The 17,445-nt window shown below is 58.9% G+C and overlaps 1 protein-coding gene across 3 annotated transcripts; it reads left to right on the forward strand.

Moving 5' to 3' along the window:
- Nucleotides 1-755: 755 nt before the first annotated feature.
- On the forward strand, nucleotides 756-15,926 carry UPB1 (beta-ureidopropionase 1). 3 transcript variants are annotated; one of them, XM_043996859.1, is made up of 10 exons: nucleotides 756-959; nucleotides 1,579-1,750; nucleotides 3,188-3,275; nucleotides 4,358-4,452; nucleotides 4,881-5,042; nucleotides 10,052-10,221; nucleotides 11,639-11,720; nucleotides 12,919-12,961; nucleotides 13,296-13,486; nucleotides 15,480-15,926. In XM_043996859.1, the coding sequence occupies exons 1-10, from the start codon at nucleotides 856-858 to the stop codon at nucleotides 15,561-15,563; spliced, it is 1,191 nt and encodes a 396-aa protein (XP_043852794.1). In that variant the 5' UTR covers nucleotides 756-855; the 3' UTR covers nucleotides 15,564-15,926. The 3 variants fall into 3 exon arrangements, with proteins under 3 accessions (XP_043852794.1, XP_043852796.1, XP_043852797.1); XM_043996861.1 differs by having other exon boundaries at nucleotides 759-959; nucleotides 13,332-13,486; XM_043996862.1 differs by lacking the exons at nucleotides 756-959; nucleotides 1,579-1,750 and adding an exon at nucleotides 1,972-2,166.
- The last annotated feature ends 1,519 nt before the right edge of the window (nucleotides 15,927-17,445 follow it).

The following is a 17,445-nucleotide window of genomic DNA, read 5'->3' on the forward strand; positions in this document are numbered from 1 at the left end:
CTCACCACCTTGGCTCTTTGTGGTCGCTCCCCCTCTTCTCCCAGCTTTGTTAGGTGGTGTCAGGGTCATGCTGGGCTCCATGGTAAAGAGTGAAGTCTCTTCTCCATCCCTGTCTTGAGCCTAGTGAGTCACAGAATGCTCAATCTAGTCTCCACTCCCAGGGTCTGCTCATTTCCAAGGTGTGAATGTTGGAACCTCGCCTCTTCCGGCTCAGTTGGCTCCGGCACTCCCTGCGTGGGTGCTCCTTCCCTGCCAGGTTCTCATCATCCCAGTGTGGGAGGCACCCCTGACATTGTTTCCTACAAGTGGTCACCTGGCTTTTTGGGGGAGACCTCCAAGAAGGGCAGGAGCCCCCCTCTCTTTGAGGAAGCTCCCGCTCTGAGCTTGCCCTTCAGGGTCTACCGGACTCCTGGGCAAACCCCCCCAGCTGGCGGCTCCATGCCAAGGCACAGGCTGCCTCCTGCCTTCAGGGCTCTGTGCCCCCGGGGCCTCCCACAGGAGGGAGGAAAGGGCAGGGCCTACCGACCCAGAACTGAGCCTGGCACATACCTGGTATTTGGTATAAGTTTGGGGGATTAAACGCCCTGTGGCTCTGTGGCCTTGGCCCAGGGACGGACCTTGGCTTCCTCAAGGACACTGGCCTCCCCTGCAGGGCTCCCCACGTGACCCCAGGCCTACTGGCACAGGGAGGATCCTGGGGCATGTGGGCTGGGGGGTGGGGCTGACTGGGGGTGGTCACTAGGCCTGGAGGCCCAGACAGGTCAGGCTGTGGGGAGGGGCAGAGCCCAGGCCAAGGTCCAGGGAGGCCTGCCACCTCGCCGCCCACCTACCCTACTGCCTGTCTGCTTGGCAGCCATGGCAAGCCCTGAGTTCTCATCACTGGAGCGGAGTCTGGAGGAGAATCTGCCCCCAGACGATCTCAAGAATGTCCAGAGAATCCTGTTTGGGAGAGAGACCAGGTGTGTGAACGGGAGTGAGTGGGTGTGAGTGTATGTGCATGTGTGAGTGAGTGTAGGTGTAGGTGAATGGGTATGAGACTGTGAATGGGAGTGTGTGAAAGTGTGTATAGGTGTGAATGAGTGTGTGAATGTGTGTGAGAGTGAATGTGTGTGAGCAAATGTGTGAATATATGTATGTATGTGAATGAATGTGAGTGTGTGAATGAATGTGTGACTATGTGTGTCTGAGTGTGGGTCAGCATCTACACAGGTGCCACAGTGGACACTGGCACGGCCCTGAGCTTGGTGCCCCAGCCCATGGGCTCCAGGGAGCTGTACCCTGGCTGGGGGTGGGGAGGCAGGTCCTGGGGGTGGCCGGGCCCCTAAGCCAGGAAGCTTTTGGGTCTGTGCAAGGGCCCTTGGGCTCAGGCAGGCTCTGCCGCGGGCCTGGCACCATGGGGATTCCCCAGCGGTCTCACCTGAGAGCCCCTCATTTTCTCTCTGTGGGGACACTGCCCTGGGGGCAGCTGCAGACAGGGAGCCCAAGACCAGGTGTCAGGAGCCGGAGGGCCCGGCTCTGAGCTCTGAGCAGGGCAGCAGAGAGGGCTGGCAAGGAGGCCCACCTCCCTCTGCCCCTCAGGAAGCTCAGCCTGCCCCCCGGTGTCCTGGCCGCTGCCGCTCAGCGGGACTTTGAGCTGTTAGCCTTTGCGTTTGAGGCCTCTGAGGAGCAGCTGAGGTCGCCCAGGGCCGTCCGCGTGGGGCTCGTGCAGAACCGCATCCGACTTCCTCCAGATGCCCCGGTGGCTGAGCAGGTAGGCACCTGTGCCCACCCAGGGCTCACCTTGCTCTATGCCCTGCCACTGTTTACCAGACTCTCTGGGGCCCAGGGTGGAGCCGGCCCTCTCACCTGAGCCAGGCAGTGGGCACCTGGCAGCCTGAGGGAACAGCTGGACAAACGGGGCAGGGCATGTGCCCCCATGGCCCCCCACCTGCTCTGTGTTAGCACAGCTAGGATGAGGGGCCAGCCTTGCCTCCCCCATGGTGAGCTATGCTGGTGCGTTTGACCTCTGGCTTCCCCAGAGGCACGTGGGTCGCACTGTTAGGTCCAAATGGCCAACCCATGATCCTCCCAATCGCCTCCCTGCCCACCCCCGAACCTGTCTACACCAGGGGCTTCTCCTTGGTCCCAGTGTCTACACCTGGACTTCTAAAGTACACCTCTTCCCAGGTAATTACCAGGCATGTGCTCCCCTGTCTTATAGTTGGGTGTGTGGCCTCCGTCTCCTGAGCATGCTTCATGCCAGTCAGCCCCTTAATTAGCTGCTCTGCCTCCCCCAGGCCCTGGGCAAGGACTTACCAATGGCTGCTAGGCCAGGGGCAGCTGCAGTTAGTAGGCTTGCCTTGGCCACACCCTGGCTGTGTGACCCTGGGCAAGTCCCCTCCAGCTCAGTGAGATGGGAAGATTGTGAGCCCCAGGGCAGTTGTGAGGATCCAAGGACATAAGAGGTATTTTGAAGGGACCCCAGAAGCCTTATCACAACAAAAAAGGGGGGCTGAGGCAGGTTCTGAGATGGGCCTGGTCACCCACACAGGGTGAACAGACACCCTGACTCCACAGCCTGGGCTCTTCCGTGCCCCCCCACCCCCCAGAGGTTTTCAGGGCTTGGCCCCTTGCTCCCAGCTGACCCTCCCAATGACCCAAGACACAGCCCAGGGACTTTATCCCCATCTCTCAGATGAGTTCATCAAGGTCCAGAGATGAAGCGGCTCCCAGGTGGGCCTGGGGTTCTGGCCCCCGACTACCAGAGCAGCGCTGTTTGCCCTTGGCCGTGTTGCCCTTCCTTGTTGAGCCTGTGTTCTTGGCAAGAGGGCTCCGGCTGAGCCCTGCCAGCCGAGCTACAAGAGGGGATGCCAGACGCAAGGGAGGGAGCTGGGCTGTGAAGGAGGAGCAGGAATCTGGCAGGTGGGGAGGGTGTGGGAGGACTCAAGGGTAGAGCAGGCGATGGGTGGCACAGAGGCTGGAAAGGTCACAGGAAGGCCAGGCTGGAGAGGAAGAGCTGGGTCACCCTGTGAGCCATGGGAGGCTTTGGAGCAGGGGAGGGACTCTGTGGCTTCTCCTCCTGGGTCCCCAAGCTCCTGGTGCCTTCTGACCCAGGTTGGGGCTTGGAGCCGCTGGGTGGCTGGGGGAGGGGAAGTGCCCTGGATCCCGAGCTTGGAGACTTCCACGGACATGAGTGCCTGTCCCCCAGGTGGGCGCCCTGCACCGACGCATCCAGGAGATCTTGGAGGTGGCTGCCCAGTGCGGGGTGAACGTGGTCTGCTTCCAGGAGGCCTGGAGTGAGTAGTGGCCGTTATCTCCTTGGCTCAAGGGCCAGCCCCATCTCTGCCCCCACCCTCACCCTGTGGTCCTTAGCATTCAAAGCCCAAGGGGCAGGTCAAGGACTCCTGGGCTCCAGGGTTTTGCAGGGAGAGACATAGTGCCGGAAATAGCCCACTATTTCCCCAGATGAGAAAGCTGAGGGTCAGAGTGGCCCTCCAGCCAGTGGGGCTCAGCCCCAGCCTCTCCTTCCTCCACCGCTAACCCTCTGCTCTCTTCCTCCCAGCTCTGTCTTCAGGGGTTCACACTGCTCCCCTGGACATAGTGTTCTCATGCTGGGCCTGGGCATTCCCTGTAAGGGTGGCCTGGGTGCTCCCAAAGTAAGAAGCCCCTTCTTGACTCCTGGGGCCGGGAGGGAGAAGGTACTGGGCAAACGTACCAGTGGCCCCACCACTCGCAGAGGCCACTGCGGGGGAGGCCAGAGTACCTGGACTCAGGAAGGGCTGATCCCTCGTGGGGCCACAAGGGGGCGACGCAGGGCACAGAGTGCCTGGCCTGGGGTCAGAAAGGGCTAATCCCTTGTAATCAAGTGTAAACTCAGCCGTTTACTGGCGGTGGGACCCAGGGCAAGCCCCTTCCCGGAGCCAGCGCCTGAGTCCCTGGGTTGTTGGCAGGATGGAATGGCAGCGTCCTCCTGGAGGGCTCCCCACTGCTGGAAGCCAGGCCCCGCTCACGGTGTTCACCACGCCATGGGAGTGACCGTGACGGTTGGTCCTCTGCCCCGGCCTGGTGGGTGCTCGGTGCTCGGGGCTCAGCCACGGGGTCAGGCAAGCCAGCCCAGCTCATTCACATTAGATGAAACAGTGAGGGGACAGGGCAAGAGCCCGGACGTGGAATAGCAGACCCGGATTCCAGTCCTGCCTTTGCTGTTTATTGGGCAAGAAGCAAAACCTCTCCAAGCCTCGGTTTCCTCCTCTGTAAAATGAGAATAGTAACCCCTCCTCCCCCGCCCACCTCACTGGGTCCTTGTGGAGCTCCAAGTGTACCGTGAGCGCTGCCCACCGGGAAGCACAGCCCCCGACGCCCTCGCTTCTGTTTCTAGCCATGCCCTTTGCTTTCTGCACGAGAGAGAAGCTCCCCTGGACAGAATTTGCTGAGTCTGCAGAGGATGGTCCAACCACCAGGCTCTGCCAAAAGGTAGGCCGGGCCTCACGCCAGGCGCGGGCACCTCAGGACAACCGGACATCCTGATCCGCCGGCAGCGTGGGCTTCTCCCCTCAGGCAGCGACTCCCCTGGGGGAGATCGGGCCGGGACACACCTGCCCACTGGGCCCACCTGAAGGACACCCGCGGGTGGGGCCGTGGCTCGGGGTCTGGCCGAGTCTGGAAAAGGGCAGGGTGGGACTCCCTGGGACCCAGGGCCGCTTGAGGAGCCAGGCCACAGGCCGGCGGACAGGGAGCTGCCCCGAGGCCCCGGGAAAGGAAGGGAAGGCAGGAGGAGCCTCGTGCTGCTGTTTGGGTCTTCCTGGCTCCCGGCCGTGCACGGTGGCGCCCCCTCGTGGCGGGTCCTTCTCAGGTAAAGCCCGTTTGGGCCGATCCTTGAAGGGTTCGCCTGGCTTTTCTAGCTGGCAAAGACCCACAACATGGTGATCGTGTCTCCCATCCTGGAGCGTGATGAGGCCCACGGGGACGTCCTGTGGAACACCGCGGTGGTCATTTCCAATTCCGGTGCCGTGTTGGGCAAGACTCGGAAGAACCACATCCCACGCGTGGGAGACTTCAATGAGGTGAGCCACTTTTAGGGAAGGGTGCCACACTCCGGGTCCCTCGGCATCTGCTCGTCTCCAGGGCAGCTCCACCGCTAGGGGGCGGGGTTGTGGCTACCATGGCAAGTCTTAGGAACTCGGTGGTCCTTTTCTTGTTCTGAGGCTTAGTTCCCTCATCCGTCGAATGGGGGCAGCAGCAGCGTCCAAGATGTGCAAGGTCGCTGCCTTTGGGCCGCATGGGGGGGGGGGGGCCCTCGTTGCCCTGGTCACGTGCGCAGAAGCCGCTTCTGGGACCATCCAGGCATTCCCTGGGTCTGGTTGATAAAAGTCGAGGTCTGGTGTTCCTCTCACCTAACCTTGCCCACACCACTGCAGCTTCCACTGCCACTTTGCGACAATGCCCTTTCTTGCCTGGGGCCCATGGGTTTGCACTGGGAGCCAAAGCCCCCGGGAGTCCTAAGCCCATGCCCCTGCCCCCAGCCCTGGCCTGGCCCACGTCACTCCTCAAGCTCCTTCCATAAGGCAGTTCTTCCTGTGAACACCATCAGATACATTCACCACTGGCTGCTGGTCAGACTCAAAGATGGCGCTGTGGTTCTCAGAGCACTTGCTGGCCTGGGAGTCAGAAAGACCCGAGTTCGAATCCAGCCCCAGATGCTTCTTAACTGGGTGTCCCTGGGCAAATCACTTCCCTGCTGCCTGCCTCAGTTTCCTCATCTGTACAGTGGGGATCATGACGGCACCTGCCTCCCAGGGTGTGAGGATCACATGAGATTGTGTTTGTCAAATGCTCTGTAAAAGCTTCAAGCCCTGTGCAGAGGGCTCTTCACCTCCCTCCTTCGCATCCTGAATGCCTTCTGCATGCCGTGAGGCCAACCTTAGCGGGCGTGGGTCATGGCCAGCCCTGAAAGATGCCCCAGAACCCCAAGCTGATTCTATGAGCAGACAGGAGACGCCATTCCTTACTGATGGTGCCCGAGTCACCCTTGAGGCCAGTATCTGGCCATGGTGGGGGGATGGGGCGGTGCCTCTGCTCACAGCGTGGGCTTGGAGGGGGACCGAGGCCAGAGGAGTCAGAGGGAGAGGAAGAGAGGCCATGCCATGGGAATAGCCCATTCCTTGTGATCCAGCCGGACACGTGACCACCAACGGTGGAAAGTGGACGAGGGATGAAGGCTCCACACGCAGGCAGTACCAATTTCATCTCAACTGCGAGCCAGTGGGGACCCTCCAAGAGCCCCTGGGTCCCCCAGCCAGCCTTCCTCATCCTCTGGAGAGAAGTGGTCGAGGGTCGCCCTGGGCAGGAGCAGAAGCTTGTCTGGCAAATATTCGAGAAGGGCCTGGTCCTCATGACCCTTGTCCATCCTCGCACCCAGTGCCACATGACTGGTAGGGCGCCTCAGGCAGTGGGGGCATTCTGGGCTGTTTAAGGACGACAGTGGAGCAGGACAACAGGCCTGAGCTTGGAGAAGGGCCACGAAGATGGGTCACCCCAAAGGCCAGGGGGCGGCCTTCTTGGGGCTCTGCCATCTGTCCTAGATGTGCTGCCTGAGGAAGTGGCAGTGCCCCACGTGCTTAGCATACAGCAGGCTCTTCACAAAGGCAGCCAAGAACAAGGAGCCAGATTGGACGGAGAGGACACAGAGTGAGGAGGTCGGGGCGTCTGTCTCCCTTCCGCGGTGTCCTGGAGGGAGCATGGACAATGACTGACCTGCGTGCCCACTTTCCCCTCATGCCAAATCAAGAGGACCCTCGCTGCAGAGCACCCCCTGGGAGGCAGTGCAGGGACAGGCCAGGTGCCCCAGAAACCACACTAATGGCCCAGAAGCTCCCGCTGGGCTTCTTTGCCACTGATTTTGTTTGTTCATTTGTTTGATTATTTATTTTTAGCCAGGCAATGAGGGTTAAGTGACTTGCTCAGGGTCACACAGCTAGTAAGTATCAAGTGTCTGAGGTCAGATTTGAACTCAGGTCCTCCTGAATCCAGGGATGGTGCCTCTCACCATTAATTTTGAAAAGGTTTTTGTTCTGGTGAGAACAAAGCATACCTTTCTAGAAGCTGGGACCCACCAGGTGGCTCCCACCTACCCACCCACCCATAGTCAAGATCATTCTGCATTCCTCCGGCAGCTATAAGAACACAGAGGACCCTCAGGTCACAAACCTCAGAAGGGGCATAGTGTAGGACGCTTGCCAAGGTGGGATGGGCAAGGTCTGGCACAGTCTCCTAGGTCAGGAAGGGGCTGGCTAGGGGTCCTTGGGGGCTTTCCCTGTGGTCGAGGAGGTGCTCCAGCGGCTCCTCACCGTGAAGGATGTGCTGATGTCATCAAGACCAGGGCATTACAGAGACTCCTGAGAGGTCTGTGATCATCACTTAGAGTTGGTCTGACCATTCACACTGGAAAGACTGAATGGATGAAGAAGGGCTATTGCTCAGGTTAGTCATTTATCACGCATGAGGGTGAGAGCATGTGTGCATCCACATATATGACAGCTCCCTGGATGCCGAGCTGGACCTGAAGCAGACAGGAGGAGGCGAGTGGGCTAGGTGGTCTTTGGGAAAGCATCTTTGATGAGTCTGGGCTCCTCCGTGAGGCAGAGGCCCAGCAGCCCAGAACATCTGAGATCACTGCACACCCCAGCTTGGCTCTCCCTCTGCTCTTTGTGGCGGGGAGGCTGCTGGGCAGGGCTGACTGCTGCAGAGGGTAGCGCACTACCGGGATGCCTGTGGAGCTGGGCTAAGGGCCTGGATGGCCAGACTTACAACAGGGATGAGGGATGGCATTCAGAGTCAGAAGGCTGGGTGCTCCAGGTGGCTGTTGGAGGTGCCTCATTGCCAGGGCCAGGGGTGGAGGGGCAGTCATGGCCGAGGATGAGAGTGAAGAAGGAAGGAGGGGCACCGAAGGGAGCAGCAGGACCACCGGGGACCACCCAGCGTGAGCATCCTCAGCGCAGAGGACGGGGGCAGAGACGGTGTCTGCCCGATTCACTTCCTGCCCGATTCACTTCCTGCCCGGGGCTGTGCCAGGGGACCAGAGGGAAGGGTCCTCGGGTCTGGGCAGGGCAGCCAGCATGAAGAATCAGCCAAAGGGGCAGAGCCCCAGGGACCTAAGCCCCAAAGTGGAGCTGCCCTCCCTCCCCCTCCCCCTCCCCCTTCCTGGCCCCCTGAGGTCTGTCCTTCATCAGGCTCAGCCGAGGGGAGAACAGGGAAGGAACCCTGAGACACCAGACAAGTCATGCCTCCTCTTTGGCCCCGGACACGGCCAAGGTCAGCCCAGTGCTGGCTTTAGAATAGGCGCTCACTTAATGTTCACTGACTGGCTGGCTGAAGGACACCAAAGCCCTGGCTGTGACCACCACGGTTAATGGCCAGAGTGACTGCTGGCGTGATGAGCCTAAAGCCGGGGATGTGCTTAGCCCTTTCCTCAGGATCTCACCAGGAACTGGGGCTTCCACAGATGACTGAGCCCCTTCCCCCGGGGTGCCCTGAGCCTGGGGCTTACCCACGGACACTGGACCACATCCAACAGCCTGGAGAGGCCCCTGCTGGTCACTGGGGACCATCCTTCTTGTGGCCTGGGGGAGGGCTGCCAGCCCCATGGCCAGGCTGGGAGGGCATCGGACTGGGCCTGACACGGGCACCTTCCAGGGGAAGGTCTGGGGTGTGTGTGGCTCTCAGTCCACATCTAGGAACAGAGGGCAGACACAGCCAGATGGGGAGATGGGAGGATCTCCTAGAAACCCATCAAACAATCAGTCAACAAGCATTTACCAAGGGTGGTATTTTGTGCTAGGTGCTGGCAAGGAAAGAGGAGAGGGGGAAGGGGACTCTAGGGGGCTTCTGACAGTGTTTAAATGCTTGATGGGGGGAGGCAGGGCTGGAAGGAGGGCACCAGGGAACCAGGAGACTGGAGGGAGGTGAGTGCAGAGAAGGGAGAGTGGGCCAGGCTGGGTGAGACAATGGGGAGGGGCCCTGGGGCAGGGCTGGGACGGGGCTCAGTTATGAAGGGCTTTGCATGCCAAGCCCTGGAGACTACTGGGGAGGTGACATGGTCAGACCTGTGTTTAGGAAAATCCCTGAATGGAGGGTGGATGGGACAGGAGGAGAGACTGAGGCAGGCACCCTGCCCTCGGCAGCCATTGGCATAGCCCAGGTGTGAGAGTCTCTACCAGGGTGGGCACGGGGTCAGAGGTTGGCGAGATGCTGCCCATGTGAAATGGACAGGCCTTGGCCCCACAGTGGATGACCCCTGGGGTGTGAGCCTGAGGGCCTGGGAGGATGGGGGGCTGAGACAGGGATTGGGAAGGTGGGAGAGGGGAGGGAGCAGAGGGAAAGCCCCTGAGGTCTGTTTGGGGCCTGATGAGTGTGATGGGGCCCAGGATGTCCAGCTGGAGATGCAAGACGGAAAGTCAGCAGAGAGGTCAAGGCAGGAAAGGCAGATGTGAGTCATCAGCCCAGAAAGGGTCATCCAGTCCATGGGGGGAGGGGGGGGATGAGATCACCCAGTGAAGTAGGAGAGAGAGAGAAGGGCAGAGGGGGAGTGGCCTGGAGAAAGGCCCAGCAGAGGAGGATCTGGGGGTCAGAGAGCTAGGAGGAGGACCAAGCAGGAAAGCCAGGCAGGAAAGCAGCAACATGCCCAAGAGGAGCGTGTGGTGGAGTGGCAGAGGCCTCAGAGACCGCAGGAAGAGGGAGGGCTGACTAGCCCCTCCCAGATCTCCCTGACTCCAGATTGCGGGAGGCTGAGAAGGGAGCAGAGGCTGCCAGTGTAGACAGCGAGAGGGTGGGTGGGGGTCCTTGGATCAGATGGGGGCTTTTTGTAAGGGCTGGGGCGGGCCGGGGGTGGGGAGCAGCCAGGAGACTGGCTGGAGGTTAAGGGGGGACGACTGGGTCGTGAGCAGCTGGAGCCCCTGAGGAGAACATGGGAGCAGGGGGAGCAGGCTAGGGGTGGCTGCCACGCACTGGCTGAGATCCTGGCTGAGAGGGAGGCCCGGGGGCAGCTGCCCTTTCTGAGGTCAGCCCCTCTCCTCAGGCCACGTACTACATGGAAGGAACCTTGGGTCACCCCGTGTTCCAGACTGCCTTCGGGCGGATCGCCGTGAACATCTGCTATGGCCGCCATCACCCCCTCAACTGGCTCATGTACAGCCTGAACGGGGCCCAGATCATCTTCAACCCCTCGGCCACCATCGGAGAGCTCAGGTAGGGATGGGCCCTGGGCGGTGCTGGGACTCTGCTCTCAGCGCCCCCTGAAGGCAGGCAGGGAGCAACGTGAACGGGGCGGTGGCGGGGCATGGAGGGGAGAGCTGGGAGGTTTCTGCAGGCTACTCTTAGAACAAAGATGGACCAGTGGAGAGATGGCTGGGGCACACACGGAGACGTGGATGATCACACACAGAGATGTGGACTTGGGCAGTCACACATGGAGATGTGGATGTGGGGGGTCACACACGGAGAGATCCCTAGATACATGGACATAAACACTGGTCAGTCGGCCATCACTTCCAGCACTTCTCCCCAGTCTGGGAGTCAGCTGAATGTGAATTTGGGGGCAGGGGGCAAACTGGGTCCGGAGGTGAGCCAGTGCAGCATCCCCCCTCACTTTGGGGGGCATTGGAACCCCAAGACCTTCTGAGTGGGGCTGGGCTTTCTGCCCCTGGGGCCCCTAGATTCCTCCCCTGGGGGGTTCAGAGGAAAGAGGGGAGGGCGGCTCTCCTCCTGAGCTCCCACGAGGTCATGGGGGGAGGGCTTCCATCAAACTCTTTCTGGAAAGTTTTATCAGTCTTAGCAGGTGGGTGGGGGGCGGGAGATGGAGAAGAGCAGTGAACTCCGGGCTGCAGGGAGGCTGCGCCGTGTTCCCAGCCGCCCACTGCAGCCCCCACCAGTGTGGGGGTGGGAGCCAGGCCTGCCAGCCTCTATCTATCACACTGTCACGAGGAGGAAGATGACAGGCCCAGCCCCCCACCTGTCACTCAGCCTGCCTACAGGGGCGGCTCAGCTGCCAGCCCAGAGATACCTGGGAAGATGAGCCAGGGGCTCATTGTTGTTCTTGGGGGCAAGGATTGGGGGGGCACAGGGGCTGGCCCACTGAAGCCTCTGCCTCCTTCTGCCTGTTTGGGGGCAGCAGTGGGGGGGGACACCATCTGGGGTGGTAGCCAGAACAGCAGAGGGCCTTGCCCCACCAGGTGAGGGTGGGCTGTCCTGGGAAGGAGGGCTCTGCTAGGCCCCAGACAGCAGAAGCAGGAGCTGCCAAGGCCAAGAGGAAGGGACAGAGAGGCCCCCTGGGGCCCAATATCTGGCCTGGGTCAGCAGGGTTAGGCAGCACTTCCTTCCCCTCCCCTTTCTCTTCCTCTTCCAGGGTCCTCAGGACTGGAGCCCCCCGGGTGGGACAGGGAAGGCCAGGCAGGTGTAGGGTGGGAATGGTCTCATCACTGGCCATCAGGGCCCCATCCCTTCCCATCCAGCTGCCCGAGGTGATGAGCCCTGTCTCTGCCTGCCCTGCATTGCCTCATTGCCTCTACCCCACAGCCTGCCCATGGGGACCCTGGGCATCGCTGGGCTGGAGGAGTGCCCTCTGACTCTGTGTATGTGTGTGTTTCTGTTCCCGTGTGTTCTTCAGTGAATCCCTGTGGCCCATTGAGGCAAGGAATGCAGCCATCGCGAACCATTGTTTCACCTGTGCCATCAACCGAGTGGGAGTGGTGAGGAACAGCTGGTCCTGGTCATGTGACAGCATGGGTGTATGAGAGCATATGTCTGTTCATATTGTGTACTTGTGTGTGCATTGTGAGACCATGTGTGTAGCATGCATGCATTTATGTGTGGGAGTGTATACATGTGTGTATCATGTGTGCACACATAGGAGTAGATGCATGTGCATATGTGTGCGGTATGAGAGTATATGTGCATCTATGGGATACATGCATTTGCGTGTGTACATGTGTGCATGCACATGTGTGTTTGTGGGACCATGTGTGTATCATACACGCATGCATATATGAGAGTATATGTGTATATGCATGTATATGTTGTATGATTGTGTGTACATGTGTGTATCATGTATTTGTATGTATGGGAATATGTGTAGATATGGGAGTATATGTGTATGTATATGTGTGCATCTGTATAAGAGTATGTGTATGTATGTGTGTATATATGGGAGTGCATGTGTATGATAATATGTGTATGCATGTGTATATGTGTGAGACTATACACTGTGAGAATATGTATGTACATGTGTGTGAAAGTACATGTGTGTACACACGCAGCTGATGAGTGTGTATCCATATTATGAGTATATATATGCACATGTGCAAGTATACATGTATACATGTTTACGTGTATATGTGTCTACAAGGGTATATATATGTGTGTGTAAGATAGTATATTGTGTATACGTGTGTGGTGTGTGTGATCCATAGCTGAATTGTCTGTGTAGGGAGAAGGAAAGGAAGACCCTGGGGGGCCCCTTCCCCCCTCTGCCTACCTTCCTGTCCTGCTCACACACCCTCCATAGCTCCCCATTACTACCAGGCTCTGCCCACCCCTGATTTACCTCACGCCTCACTATCACACACATTTCTGTTCCTGCGTCTCCTGCCAGGCCTCTGCCTGGGCCTGGCCCTATTTGTACGAACAACAGGAGCTGTTCCCTTGTGAAGGGGGCTGGCCCAGAGGTGGTGAGCCCCCCATTACTAGAGGGCTCCAAACCAGACCTGGATAATCCCCTTGGTTTCTCTAAGGAACCTCTACCTCTAGGGTCAGCCAGATTGGACAATTTTGTTTCCTATTTGGGGTGAGACATTGGACATGCCTCAATCAGAGCAGGTTGGGGAGAACACACCCCTGAGGACTCTGGGGGCTGGGGGGCTCCTTCTTTCAGCATCTTCTCTTCCCTAGGAGCACTTTCCTAGAGAGTTCACGTCTGGGGATGGAAGGCCAGGTAGGTGAACTCTATACTGTGTGTGCCCCAGGCATCAGGCAGCCCACTGGGACTGGGGGAGGGCCAGGCTCTTCAGGAGCAGGAGAGGGCATGTGTGCACCCCTTCCCATGAATGCATATGTGTGTGTGCATGTACAGGTGGGTGTGTGTGCATATATATGCACATATGTATGTATGTATGCAGATGTGTACATATGCATGTGTGCATGCATATGGGCATGTGCACATATGTATATGTGTGAGGCTATATGTGTATGCATGTGTGCACCCACCCGAGGGCATCTGGGGCAGGTCCCGGGAGCTTCTTCCTCTCCCCATGGCTTGCTGGGACCAGCCCCCAAGTGCTCTCGCTTCCTCTGGGTCTCTGAAGCCCACCATGACTTCGGCTACTTCTACGGCTCGAGCTACGTGAGTGCGCCAGATGGCCGCCGGACCCCAGGACTGTCCCGCACCAGAGATGGGCTGCTGGTGGCTGAGCTGGACCTCAACCTCTGCCGGCAGATGGGCGATACCTGGAACTTTAAGGTCTGGCCCCATGGGAGGCTGCCTGCAGGTTGGGATGTCTGGGGGGAGGGCAAGGGCAAGGGCAGAGCATTATGAGGAAGAGAGGGATTCTGGGAAAGCCTGGAGAAAGAGGAGGGCATTCTAGGCAGGGGAGGATGATGGGGTGATGCTGGGATAGGGCCAGGATGAGAAGGCCTTGAATGCCAAGCAGAGTTTTATCTTTTTTTCCCTTTTTCTGTGGGGCAGTGAGGGTTAAGTGACTTGCCAAGGGTCACACAGCTAGTACATGTCAAGTGTCTGAGGCCGGATTTGAACTCAGGTCCTCCTGCATCCAGGGCCGGTGCTTCATGCACTGCTCCACCTACTTGCCCCCCAGAGTTTTATCTTTGATCCTGATGGCCTTAGGGAGCCACTGACAGCGATCCCGAGCTTCAGGAAAATCATTTTGGAAGCTGCATGCAGGTAGAGACGCTGGAAACAGGCAGGCCAGGAGACAAAGGGGCAGGGAAGGGACGAGACTGGGGGAGGGGAGGTTGGTGGGAAGAGAGTGAGTGATGTGTCTATGGGGAAGCCAAGCTGGAGATGCTGGGAGGCAGTGACTGGCCCAAGGTCACCCGCCAGGCTGTCGAGCCAGGCCCTTGGGCACTTGTTAGGTGTGTTCTCTGTGCCAGGCCTTGTGCTAAGCACAGTTCTGGGCACACAAAATACCTAGAAAAAAGAAAGGCCATCCCCGTCCTTGAGGAGCAACAGTCCATCCACAGGAGCTGAAAGCAGCAGTGGATCTGGCCAGCCCAGCCCCTCCCTCAAGGGAGGCCCCAAGGAGATTCACCCATAGGAGGAGGGGGCTTGTGTGGAGCAGGGAGGGAGGCCCAGATCAGCACAACCACCACAGTGGGGTAGCGGCTCCCCATCCTGGGAGGTCTGCAGGCAGAGGCTTCATCATGGCCCCTTGCTGGGGGTGTTGGCCTTAATCGCTGACCCTGAAACATCCCTCTATGTTGGCCAAGGGCAAATGAGGCAGTGAATCAGGGAAGGGAGTGTGCATTTATTAAGTGTCTACTGTATGCTGAGCACTGGGCTAAGCACTTCCCAAATATTATCTTATCTCTCCCTCACAATAACCCTGGGAAGGAGGTACTGTTCCTGTTCCCATTTTATGGAAGAGGAAATTGAGGCACACAGGGAGATGACTTGCCTAGGGTCATACAGCTAGTAAGTGTGTGAGGTGGGATTTGATCTCAGGTACTTCTGACTCTAGGCCTGACATTCTGTCCACCCTGGCTCCCTTAGGCAGCTGCTAAGGTCCTTTGGGCCTTAGAAGTCCCATTAAGAGATGAGAAAACTGAGACTTAGTGTTCAAGAGCTTGTTCCTGTTACCTGAGCCCCAGGTGCCCTGGGTAGGCCTGGAACTCTGAGCCAGGAGCCCTAGACACTGAGCCACCCTGCCTCTCTGTGCAGGCCATAAGTGAAGAGATCAGCATTGAAGCCCCGGCTGCCCCAGCCCCAGCCCCCGGCCTGCCAAGGGACAAGCCTGTCCTGACCTGGGCCCCACAGAGCCCTGGATGGTGGGCCGGGGCCCCTCCCCGCCCGGCCCCCATGCGTCCTCAGTTATAGCTCATCTGACTCAGCTGTACTTGGCCCTGCCCTCCTATAGTCACAGGGCTGGGGGGACTCCTATGGGGACCTTCCCTCTGCTGGTCTAGGTTGGCAGCTAATAGTCTGGGCCACTGAGGGAGAGGTGAGATTAGGGTGGGGGGTCTCTGGACTCCAGGAAGGGGAGTGGACTTGCCTGGAGCCCGGTCTCCTGATTCAGCCTGTCATACATGGGGGGCGGGGCCGTTGGGGTCCTCAGTTGGCTCTGGGTGGTGGCCTCCTCAGGCGGGTGAGGGGTCTCCATCCCCTGGGAGGACGGCCTCTTGGTGGAAAGCCCAGGGAAGGGGCATAAGAGGGCAGGGGAAGAAGGCTGTGCTGGGGGCCAGGGCAGGGAGAGACCCTCCTGCATCACCCCCCTCAGATGACCGGGCGATACAGGATGTATGCAGAAGAGCTGGCCAAGGCGACCCAGCCGGACTACAGGCCCCACATCATTAAAGAGTAGAAGCCCAGGCCGGCCAGGCCCCGACAGAAGCCTCACTGAAGAGCCCCGGCTCCGTTTCTGTCCCTCCCTCCCTGCCTCTGTCTGCCTCACCTGGCCCATGCTGGCTGAGGCCCAGAGGCCAGGCCTGGGGCTCCTCTCCCTCTAGCCCAGGGCTGCCTGAAGCCCCCTGGGGGCAGGTGGTTTATTGGTGGCACTAGCCTGGGCCCAGATCCAAGGCCCCAGTGGGCTGCCCTCCTGTTGGGGGTAACAGTGAGAGCCCCAAGGAGCCCATCTTTCCTCCAGGCAGATGCTGGAGCTCATGTTGGCCCGTGTATAAAGGCTCTTGTATACAGGAGGTGCCTAATAAACATCTGGAGAAACCAAGGCCAGAGTGCCAGTCTAGATCTGAGACTCCTCTTCCCAATCTGGAGTCTGGAAGAGATGGGTTCCAATCTCACACCTGTCTGTGACCTCCCAGGGTTCCACTTTGTCATCTGTAAAGGGGGGTCAATCATACCTTCAGCCTTTGTCTCCTGGGTGATCCACAGTGGAGCCGGATGGGTTGCTCCAGACTGGGAGGGCTATGAGAAGCTGCTGGGCTTTGGGAAGCCACTGGTCAGAGCAAGGAATGGCTGGCCCACAGGGAGGCCCTTCCCAGCCCTGGGCTGCCAAGCCCAGGCCAGGCCCTACTGTGTTGTCTGGGATTACCTGGAGTGTGGGTGAGGGGAGGGGACAGCTGCTGGCCCAGTCATCCTTCACAAGACAAGCTGCCATGGCAGGGCCGGGGTTTTCTACAGGACCCTGGTTCTATTTCCCCTCAGACACCTCTAATCTATTAGGAATAAATCTAGAGTCTTCTGCTCGGTTACAAAAAAGGTGGCCTCACAAGTACAGACTTGGGGAGGTGTGGAGGGATAGCAAATGTTCTAAGAGGATCATGGATCAGGGGGGATTAGTCAACCCCAAGCCAAAAAGCACGGGCTGATGTGGAACCCCAAACCACAGAACTGGAGAGACAGAAGGGAGTGGAGTAGCCTCTGGTCCAGACAACACTCATCTCCTCACTGACTTTGACAGGAAGACCCCCCCCCTTTTGGGAAAGGGATGCTACCCTTCTTCATTCTTCATTTTTCTGGGGGCGGGGTGGTAAGCAGGGCAAGGAGGGTTAAGTGACCTGCCCAGGGTCATACAGCTAGTAAGTGTCAAGTGTCTGAGGCCAGATTTGAACTCAGGTCCTCCTGACTCCAAGGCCAGCACTTCATCCACTGTGCCACCTAGCTGCCCTGGAGGCTACCCTTCTTGAAGAAAGCCCATTGCACACTGAGATGGGTAACACTGAGTCTCTTGGTAGCTTCTTCCCCCGTCTATCCTTGGGAGATGCCACCGCAGCCCCTGAGCTGTCTCTTTTCCAGTTCCATCAGCCTGTTCCTCCCCTTGGGGCATGGGCTCCAGGTCCCTCCCAGCCTGGCTTCCTCCTATGGACTCTTCCTGGCCCAACCTCAATGTCCTTCTGAAACCCTGCAGCCCAGGGCTGAGGGCTCTCTTGCTGCTGACATGAGCCCTCACCAGTGTGCTTCCCCAAGATGAAGGGGCCTTTCCTGAGGGTGTCACTCCCGAGCATCTCCTCCCCCATCCTCCCCACTCTCCCTTCTTTGCTCAGGGAACATGGGCTCTAGCTTAGAAGGCAGCCCCTCCCCCATGCCTAGTGTGCTCAAAATGAACCTGGGTCCACTCGACTTTGGGTTCTGATGCAGGCACCACCCGCTGATTTAGGGATGCTGCTAGGACACTGAGGGGGTGCTGGGAAGTCCCAAATCCTCTGGACCTCTTGCCAAAGGGATGGGATGATGAGAGGAGGTGGGAATAAGCATTTATTTAGTACCAACTGTGTACTATGTACAAA

This window comes from Dromiciops gliroides, chromosome 3, assembly GCF_019393635.1.
Source record: "Dromiciops gliroides isolate mDroGli1 chromosome 3, mDroGli1.pri, whole genome shotgun sequence".
Taxonomy (NCBI): domain Eukaryota; kingdom Metazoa; phylum Chordata; class Mammalia; order Microbiotheria; family Microbiotheriidae; genus Dromiciops; species Dromiciops gliroides.